Here is a 10988-nt window from a genome sequence, read left to right as displayed (position 1 = left end):
AGAGCGAATTATACAATGAACGGAAGAGACTTGGGAAAAGTTGATGGGCAGAGAGATCTGGGAGTGCAGGTCCATTGTACCCTGAAGGTTGCTGCACAGGTGGATAGAGTGGTCAAGAAGGCATATAGTATGCTTGCCTTCATTGGACAGGGTATTGAGTATAAGAGCTGACAAGTCATGTTAAAGTTGTACAAGACATTGGTTCGGCCGCATTTAAAATACTGTGTACAGTTCTGGGTGCCACATTACCAAAAGGATGTGGATGCTTTGAAGAGGGTGCAGAGAAGGTTTACGAGGATGTTGCCTGATATGGATAGTGCTAGCTATAAAGAGAGGTTGAGTAGGTTAGGTTTATTTTCATTAGAAAAAAGGAGATTGAAGGGGGGACCTGATTGAGGTTTACAAAATCATGAAGGGTATAGACAGGGTGGATAGAGACAAGCTTTTTCCCAGGGTGAGGGATTCAATGACGAGAGGTCATGCTTTCAAGATGAGAGGTGGAAAGTTTAAGGGGGATAAACGTGGCAAGTACTTCACACAGAGGGCAGTGGGCATTTGGAATGCGTTGCCAGCAGAGGTGGTAGAGGCAGGCACGGTAGATTCATTTAAGGTGCATCTGGACAGATGCACGAATAGGTGGGGAGCAGAGGGATACAGATGCTTAGGAATTGACCGACAGGTTTAGACAGTAGATTTGGATCGGCTTAGGCTTGGAGGGCCTTGGAGGGCTGTACATTTTCTTTGTTCTTTGTTTTTCTTTGCTACCTTCTTTATAAATTTTGAGGGGGTCTGGTCTGGTTCATAACAGAGTGCAGCTGCAACAACACTCAAAAAGCTTGACACCACACAGAACAAAACAGCTTGCTTGATTGGCATCAGATCCACAAGCATCCACTTCCTCCTCTATTGATGCTCAGTAGCAGCAATATATATCAGTTATGAGATGCATTGCCAAAATTCTCCAAAATTCCTTAGGAACCATCTTCCAAACCCAAGACCAGTTCCATCTAGAAGGATAGGGGCAACAGATACATCACATTACCTCCAACTGTAAGCTCCTCTATTAGCAATTCACCATCTGACTTGGAAATGTATCACTGTTCCTTCAGTGTCACTGGATCAAACTCCTGGCATTTCCACTCTAAAGATAATATTGGTCTACTTACAGCACACAGACTGCAATGGTTCAGGAGGCAGCTCACCACCACCTTCTCAAGGACAGCCAAGGATGGGAATTAAATCCTGGCCAATCACCATTGCCTAGATCTGATGAATGCATGAAGGAAAAAAGTCCAACTTAGCCGTTATAAGGGGACAATGGACATTTTTAGGAGCGTTGGTCAGATTCTCTGTTATTGGAGATGGTCATTGCCTGGCACTTGTGTTGCACAAGTGCTCCTTGTCAGCCCAAACCTGGATATTGTTCAGGTCTTGCTGCATTTGGACGTGCTTCAGTATCAGGAGCCATGAATGTTGCTGAACAGTTGTAATCATTGGTGAACATCCCCACTTCTGACCTTATGATGGACAGAAGTTCATTGATGAAACAACTGAAGACGATTGGACCAAGGACACTACCCTGAAGAACTCCTGTAGAGATATCTTGGAGCTGAGACGACTGACCTCCAAAAACCACAATCATCTTCCTACGTGCCAGATATGACTCCAAACAGTGGAAAGTTTTTCCCCAATTATGATTGACTCCTTTCTTTCCTGTGTTTGATATAATATTGGGACATGGGGTCCTGAGTCAAAGTTGAGGACTCCAAATGCCATTCATCACCTATTAGGGCATGTCCTCTTGCTGGGACAGGACATACCAAGGGATGTTGATGGTCTTGTCAGGGATATTGTCTTTGAGGTATGATTCTATGAGTATGACCACGTCAGATTTTTACTTGACTAGTCTGTGAGACTATTGTCCCAATTTTGGCACTAGCCCTCAGATGTTGATAAAAATAACTTTGCAGTCCTGATAGGGCTGTTTTCCATTCTTGACTTCAATATCTAGGGTTGGTACCAGGCATTCTGTCTGGTTTATTTCTACTTAGTGACTTTTTAGCGGTTGATACAACTGAGTGGCTTGCTGAGCTGTTTCAGAAGCCACTTATGGATCAACAACATTACTGAGGGCCTGGAATCACATGTGGGCCAGACTAGGTAATGACAGCAGATTTCCTTCTTAAAGGGCACTAGTGAAACAGATGGGTATTTACTACAACTTACAGTCATCATTAGACTTTAATTCTGGATTTTATTGAATTCTGATTCCACCATTTCATGTTGTGGGATTCAAACCCTCGTCCTAAAATACAGGGCAACCCCTGTTTTTGCGGAATTGTTTTCCGCAGTTTCAGTTACCCGCAGTTTCCTATAGTCTGAACATATTATAGGGAACCTTGCGGAACCAGGGACCAGGAGGCTGCTGGGAAGGTAAATTTCCCATTGGAAGGAATGTGTTCTCTCCTGTCTGTGGTTTTGGGCTTCTGTGGAAGGTCATGGAACGTATCCCCTGCATGTATGGGGTGATTACTGTATCACTGGCAACAATGCTTCTACACATGCCTACAATTTCTTTGGAAATTTATACCCTGTACAAGAAGGTAGTAGAGATATTCCAGGTAACTACAGACCAGTGAGTCTGATGTCAGTGGTGAGAAAGTTGCTGGAAAAGGTACTGAGAGATAAAATCTATTTATATTTGGAAAAGAATGGGTTTATCACATGGTTTTGTGTGGGTGAGATCATGCCTTAACAACTTAATAAAGTTCTTTCATGACTGATTTGATATTCCTCACATCCAATTTCCCTCATAACCCTCGATACCTCTACTGGTCATTCTTTCTTATTTTTTTCCATGGTTTGGCCTCTGCATTTTCCTTTTAAGCCTTATGGAATTCCCTTTCTCAGAAAGCAGTGGAACTTGTGTCATTTAAATTATTCAAGGCATAAGTGGATGAGTTTTTAAACAGACAAGGAAGTCAAGGATTGTAGGATACAGACATGACTGTGGAACTAAGACCACAGCTGTATGCCATAATCCATGACATTTTGTTGGAGCAGACTCATAGAACAAAATAGCTTACATCTGTTCCTATTTTCCTATGAAATGTCTTGGGTTGATTTCCTAACAGATAGAAATTTGCCTCAGTGATTGAAACAGAGTGAACATTATTTGTTTCAGTTCTTGAAATGTAGGTGTCCCTGGCTAGGCCAATATTTATTGCTTAACCCTAAGTGTCAACCAAATTGCTGGGGGTTTGGAGTCATTTGTAGGCCAGACCAGGTAAGGATGGCAGATTCCTAAAGAACATTAGTGAATCAGGTAGGTTTTTACAACATGGTCACCATTAGGCTAGCTTTTCATTCCAAATTTTTATTGAATTCAAATTTCACCATTTGCAGTCATGGGATTCAGACCCATGTCCCAGTTCTAGATTACTAGTCGAGTGAGACTATGCCGTCACCTCCCCAAAACTGATCGGTTGCCTACTACATACACACCTGGTAGCCTGGTTCACGGCATATGAATTTAAAACCTCACATACAAAGTGGGCTGCTAATGCATTACCCAAGATAGTTTCTACCTCTAATAATATCTATCACCATTTTATCACTGACCTGTATTGTTTAATTCCCCCATCAACCCTTCCGAATTGACTGTTTTGGAAATTAATTAATGTTTTTAACCAATTTGATATGACATGACACAATCTAGAGCAGGTAGGCCTCGAACCTGGGTCTCCTAAGCCAGATGTAGAGACACTGTCACTACACCACAAGAGCTACAGAATGGAACCACAACAGTTGTCCAATGTAACTATCTTGTTTATCACACAGGGTTCACCACTTGCTTGGAGACAGGCAGAGAATAAAAGAGAAATGAATAATATACACCCAATTACATCATACACAAGCAATGCACAGTTGTTTATAATCAAATTCATCATTATGGGCTTACAAATTAAAGCATTTTTGAGCTATATTTTAGTACTTATAATTACATTCTCTTTAAAAACAAGAATAGGCAAATATCAGAATGTGGAGAAAGTGAGGACTGCAGATGCTGGAGATCAGAGCTGAAAATGTGTTGCTGGAAAAGCGCAGCAGGTCAGGCAGCATCCAGGGAACAGGAGAATCGACGTTTCGGGCATAAGCCCTTTTTCAGGAGGAAGGGCCCTTCTTCAGGAGGATTCCTGAAGAAGGGCTTATGCCTGAAACGTCGATTCTCCTGTTCCCTGGATGCTGCCTGACCTGCTGCGCTTTTCCAGCAACACATTTTCAACAAATATCAGAATGTGGTGTTTAACAAATCCATGTTGGCAAGGTCTAAACATGTCACTTGTGTCAAGTGTGTATACTGAATCCTGGAACAAAGAGACAATCAAATGATGTCAATGAAAAGTGCAATATCAGTGAGATATTCCAGTAACATATACTCAAACACACAGTAAATTAAACTTTAGAATGCAATATAGCCCCCACCCCAAGTGATGCATCCATGGCTACACTAAGGATCCTTTATAGCTTTTCATCTTGTATTTCTGTATTGTTGCTGTCAGCAATCTCTTCCAGTGCGGGGGCTAAGTGGCACAACACAATTGGTTCATAATTTTTTGATTTTATGGTTGAGACAGGATTAAAAGCAGGAAATATTGGTTTGCGGAACTTTGTTTTAAAGGAGTGAATATGAGTCCCTAGGTTGACATTATAGAAAGACAAGCGTCCTTCTTCATAATCTACAAACATTCCCAATCGTTCACACTTGTGGTCCCTGCTGTTCAGATCAAGTAGAATGGATTCATCAGCATGAAGAGCATAGTACTCCTTGTCAACCATCTGGATGGACCAGGAATGTTTGTTCTTTCCCAGAACGGTTTCTTTACCTTTCCCTTTCCTGGAAATGGAGCAGTATGTAACACCGATGTTCCACCCATCCTTGTTCCTCACTTTGACCTCCCAGTAGTGTTTGCCTGATGAGAAGCTTTCATTTGCCAGAACATTGAATGAATACTCAAACCGCGCAGAATGATCTTGGACACTAGTGGGTATGGGATTGTATTGCACAGAACGCAAGTCACTTGACAAAGACAGATTCCTGTGTGCTGTGTTCTCAGCAAAAGTTATATTTCTTGAATCTGTAACAAAAAAATACTGTTACTAAAATCTGAAATTTTATTGAAACTTGAAAAGGAACATGGCAGTTGGAATATAATGCCAAAAAAATGTTGGTTATCCACTTTGGTAGGCAAAACAGAAAGGAGATAATTTCTTAGCTAGTGAAAGATTATGTGGTGTTTTTGGGTGTTCTAACTCACTGAAAGCTAACATGAGGTTTCAGCAGACAATTAGGAAGGCAATTGGTAATTTTTATTGCAACAGGATTTGAGTACAGGAGTAAAGAAGACTTGCTGTAATTGTTTCCAGTCTTTATGTGATCATACCTGTACTGCTGTCTATAGTCTTGGTCTCTTTACTTAAGGAAGAATATTCTCATTAGAGAGGAACTGCAATAAGGATTCACCAGACTGACTCCTGGGACAGTGGGAAAGATTGACGAAGCTGGCTGTATATTCACTAGAGTTTAGAAGAATGAGGCACATTCTCTTGAAGCATTCAAAGTTCTTTCAAGACTCTACCAGATGGATGCACAGTGGATGCTTCCTTCTGGCTATGGATTTTAGAACTGGGGGCACAATCCCAGGGGAATAGGTGGGAGATTTAAGACTGAGTTGAGGTGATATTTCTTCAGAGCTGAAAATGTGTTGCTGGAAAAGCGCAGCAGGTCAGGCAGAGCCAAGGAGCAGGAGAATCGACGTTTTGGGCATGAGCCCTTCTTCAGGATGCTGCCTGACCTGCTGTGCTTTTCCAGCAACACATTTTCAGCTCTGATCTCCAGCATCTGCAGTCCTCACTTTCTCTTAGTGATATTTCTTCATTCAGAGGATGGTGAATGTTTGGAATTCTCTACTTCAAAGGCCTATGGTAGCTCAGTCATTGAGTATACTTGAAACAGAGATTGACAGATTTCTAAATAGAAGAAATTGAGGGACATGGGGATAGGGTGAAAACTGGTGTTAAGGTAGATGGTCAGCCAAGATCTAGTTGAAGGGTGGAACAGGCTAAGGAGACGAATGGCCAATATTCATGTGTCAGTTTTCTATGGCTATGATTACTAACTGTACACTGCTGAATATGTTTGAATCAATATTGATAATGAAGCTTTCGATATGTAATCCCACTGCATGGTGTTCTTGGTCATGGCTGTAATATGCGAGTATAGTTGTTATGACCAACGATCCCTCCAAGTTGTTCCAAGGGTCTAAACATGGCAAATGGCATTTGTTTTTATTCATTCATTGGAATTCACAGGACGTGATCATCATTGTCAATCTCTAATAGCCCAGAAGCAGTTCAGAGTCAACCACATTGCTGTGGGTGTGGAGTCACATGCAGGCCAGACTGGATAAGGATGGCAGATTTCCTTCCCTAAGGGGCATTAGTGAATCAAATGGGTTTTTCTGACAATCAGCAATGGTTTCATGGATATCATTAAATGCTTGATCCCAGATTTATTTTTTATTGATTTCAAATTGCACCATCTGGCCTGGTGGAATTTGAACCAGATTGATGAAGATGGGGTCAAGGATGTTTCTCCCTCTTGTTGGTTCCCTTGCAGCAATCTCCTTTATGACTCGACCAGCTTGATCGATAAAGATGCTGCCAAACCACTCTTGATGATGGACCTTGAAGTCTATTGTAGATTCACAATGTTAAACTGCTTTATTAATCCAATTTCTTGTTATTTTTGGTTCAATTCAAGCAAGATAGTGGCATTGTGGTAATGTCATGAGAGTTGTGATCCAGAGGCCAAGAGCAGCTGGTGGAATTTAAATTCAATGAATAAATCCAGTACTGGCAGCTAGCCTCAGTGATGGAGATCATGATACTGTCATTGACTTTGGAAAAAGCTCACCTAGTTCAATAATGTCCTTTGTGGAAGGAAATCTGCTGTTCTTACCTGGTCTGGTCAATGTGTGACACCAGACCCATAGTAATGTCATTAATTCTTCACTGGCCTCCCAAATGACCTAGAAACCAACTCAAGGGCAACCAGGGATGAATGACAAATGTTGGTCTTGTCACTTGTGGGTCCCATGAGAGAATAAAGAAAGATTTGCATCAGATCAAGTTCTGAATACAATATCTGCAAATGTTTTGAGCCAGCGCCAATGGAAAGTTGGGTGGCCCAATTGTTTCACTAACGTCCCATAGGGTAGAAAACCTACCATTGCCACCTGCCCTGGTATACATGTGACTCCAGGCCCACAATGTTTGCTGATTTTACGTGTCGGGATTTGAACTTATGGATTCTGGCATGCTACTTCTATCCCATACCACTAACATATCTTCGGGAAGGTCTCAAATCCCAAAGGATACATGTTGAAATTAGAAGCAAGAAGAGAAGTCAAATGACTCTCTCCATCTAAAGGTTAATATGTTCTGGACTGAGTTACCAAGAATTGAACTTAGTTCATGGATTCAAGGGGAAAATAAATGTTTCTGGAAGGAGAGAGCATGTAGATGGAAAATCAGGTCAGTGGGACTAACCTTGTTTTGTTGCCAAAGAAACCTTTCATCAATGACACTATTCCCTGTATTTACCACCAGTGACAAAGCTTAGAGCAGTGTCTTTGTCTGCTTGTAGCTTTTTTCCAACACGTCTATAACATTCTCTCACAGAACACAAACAAAAACCAGAATAGGGATAAGAATTTGCTTCACTTATGCATTATTTTTGCTAAGAGTGAAGAAGCCTATTGGCTGAACAAGGAACTATTTGCTCAGAGCTTACAATGTTACCAACCCACATCTCTCACCCCATACTTACATTGCCACATTCGTGGAAGCAGTTTCTTCACAGCCTGTTGCAGCTCCTCGACAGAACGGACCAGTGATTTCAGTCTCCCATTCTCTGCTGGCATTTCTTTACCAATTGATCTTTGCAAATCTTCAAAAGCTTCCAGGCTAAACAGTATTAAAATAATGAAAAGTTACTGCATCTTTACAAGTTTAAATATTTCCAAGAATTCATTTGAATTTCTTTATTAAAATGAACAATAAGTATTAGCGAGTTTTGAGAAGATTTGTAGCTCAGGTTGAGGTTCTGAATTAGGTTTGTTCGCTGAGCTGGAAGGTTCGTTTTCAGACGTTTCATCACCATACTAGGTAACATCTTCAATGAGCCTCCAAATGAAGCACTGGTGGTATAGCCAGCTTTCTATTTATATGTTTGGGTTTCCTTGGGTTGATGATGTCATTTCCTGTAGTGACATCATTTCCTATGGCGATGTCATTTCCTGTTGTTTTTCTCGGGGGTGGTAAATGGGATCCAAGTCAATGTGTTTGTTGATAGAGTTCTGGTTGAAATGCCATGCTTCTAAGAATTCTCATGTGTCTTTTTGTTTGGTTTGTTCTCGGATAGATGTGTTGTCCCAGTCGAAGTAGTGTCCTTTCTCATCTGAATATAAGGATACTAGTGAAAGTGGGTCATGTTGTTTTGTGGCTAGTTGATGCTCATGTATCCTGGTGACTAGTTTCCTGCCTGTTTATCCAATGTAGTGTTTGTTATGGTTCTTGCAAGGTATTTTATAGATGAGATTAGTTGTTTTTGGATCCCATTCACCACCCCCTGAGAAAACAAACAGGAAATGATATCACCATAGGAAATGATGTCGCCACAGTAAATGACATCACCAACCCAAGGAAACTCAAACATATAAATAGAAAGTGAGCTACACCACCAGTGCTTCATTCAGAGGCTCACTGAAGATGTTACCTAGTATGGTGATGAAACATCTGAAAATGAACCTTCCTGCTCAGCGAGCAAACTTACATCCAGAACTGTAAGTGTTTTTAGATCTCAAGCTCTACTTATAAACCTAGACCCATTATCCATGCTGCTGTCCCAGTGAACTCTAAGGAGCACTGCATGTTAAACATGACAGTTTTTGTGTGAGAATGTTATGATCCCAAGCTGATGGTCATAACAGACAAGCCAGATTCCAAATAAAATCTGGATTGATGGACCATCAGTTTTAGTTTTGAAATGTGATTACTGCGATAGTCAGCCACTGAACATTAGTGTCCAGGGATGTGTAGCTTGGGTGAGCTAGCCATAGGAAAGTCAGGGTTATGGGGTTGTGGTGGGTCTGGGTGGGATGCTCTTCAGAGAGTCAGTGTGGACACGATGGGCCAAATGGCCTGCTTCCACACTGTAGAGATTCTATAGAAAGAGTGGCACGGTGGCTCACTGATTTGCACTGCTCCCTGACAATGTCTGGGCCTGGATTCAGTTCCACCCTTGCTCGACTGCTTGTTTGGAATTTACATATTCTCCCAGTGTCTGCGTGGGTTTCCTCTGGGTGCTCTGGTTTCCTCCCACAGTCCAAAGATGTTCAGGTTAGGTGGAGTGGCCATGCTAATTTGCCCATATTGTCCAGGGATGTGTAATTAATATCATCAGCTCAATGCTATGCTCTTTAATTAATGTCTGTCCCTAAGATCTTTTACCAAGCTGGTAACTCAGCTCACTGTCACTGTTCAATATGTGTTCCTTAAATTCATGTCCTCAACAGCTTTTTTAGGATGTCTTCCTCTCTTAGTTGCACTTCCATAGTCTTCTATTTATCCATTTTCCTTCTAAGTAACTCAGGATTTCTCTCTGGTCCTGCCTTGACTGTTTGGGAAACAGCAAAGCTAATAGCACCTCTGCTTGTATGAAAATCTCAGGATTACAAGATTCATGCCTTTCTCTCTCTCTCTCTCTCTCTCTCTTGCTTTGGGTTATAAAACTCAATCAGAAAACACCCTAGTAATTATCTCCCTTAGGTGCTTCCTAAAATCACATGATTTCTTGGAAATGTCACCTGTAGCTCACTGTTCAACATAACTTCCTAACAATTTTAAAAATTAGTTTGATGAGATCTTCACTGAATTGAAATCTAAAATCCAACTTTACTGTGCTTTAGAACCTTAGTTTCAAAATAATAATACTATGATGATCCTTCATCATAGATGTTCACCTAGATATTAAACTGTTTTGCCATCTGGGTGAATGGAAAAGATATCATGGCACTAGATGAAGATGACTAGTTTAGGAGGCATAGATTTAGGGTGAGGGAGTTAAGTTTAAAGGAGATTTGTGTTGTAAATATTTTACGCAGAGGGTGATAGGTGACTGAAACATGCTGCCAAAGGAGGTGGTAGAAGCAGGTACAATAGCAACGTTTAAAAGGCATTTAGATAGACACATAAACAGACAGGGAATAGAGGGATATGGACCATGTGCAGGCAGATGGGAATTAGTTTATAATGTCATCATAGTTGACACAGACATGGTGGGCTAAAGAGTCTGTTCCTGTGCTGTACTGTTCTATGAAGGACCTCAGGAGTTGTCCAGATAAAAATATTTCCTTCAATCAAAAATAGTTTTTCTGTTCATTTATCTCAAACTGTTTGTGGAAGTTTGTGCTTCTAAATTAGTTACTGTAAGTTTCATACAAAACAGTAGTGACTGCATTTCAATTGATGAAAAATTACTTTAAGACAACCTGAGGATGGGAAAGTGCTGTATAAATAGGAAATATTGCTAAATCTCTTCAACCTTTGCCATCAAGCTTCCAAATCTCCCCAAACCCCACTTCATCCCAGGCCCAACCCTCCCTCTCCATCCCACCCTCTTTACCTGACCCTACCTGTCCATCTTCCTTCCCACTGACCAATCACAGCCACCTCCTACGTGCATCCACCTACTGCCATCCCACCCAACTTTCCCCAATCCCCATTTATTTTGCAGCCCCCTTTCCCCTCCCCCAGTCCGGATCAAAGATTCCCCTGCTCTGCTTGACCTGCTGTGCTTTTTGCCAGCTCCACTCTTTATTCTATCCAACAAGGTATAATTGCAATCTACTGACTTCATGATTCAA

General features: G+C 41.3%; 1 protein-coding gene across 1 annotated transcript; it reads right to left on the bottom strand.

Moving 5' to 3' along the window:
• Nucleotides 1–4521: 4521 nt before the first annotated feature.
• LOC122548757 (tripartite motif-containing protein 14-like) lies at nt 4522–8048 on the bottom strand. Its single transcript, XM_043687524.1, has 2 exons — nt 7892–8048; nt 4522–5138 (listed from the first exon to the last, which is right to left on the bottom strand). The coding sequence occupies exons 1-2, from the start codon at nt 7983–7985 to the stop codon at nt 4522–4524; spliced, it is 711 nt and encodes a 236-aa protein (XP_043543459.1). The 5' UTR covers nt 7986–8048.
• Nucleotides 8049–10988: the final 2940 nt, after the last annotated feature.

This window comes from Chiloscyllium plagiosum, chromosome 4, assembly GCF_004010195.1.
Source record: "Chiloscyllium plagiosum isolate BGI_BamShark_2017 chromosome 4, ASM401019v2, whole genome shotgun sequence".
In the NCBI taxonomy this organism is placed as follows: domain Eukaryota; kingdom Metazoa; phylum Chordata; class Chondrichthyes; order Orectolobiformes; family Hemiscylliidae; genus Chiloscyllium; species Chiloscyllium plagiosum.
Note: the sequence above shows the minus strand (reverse complement) of the source record. Positions and strands in the feature narration are given on the sequence as shown.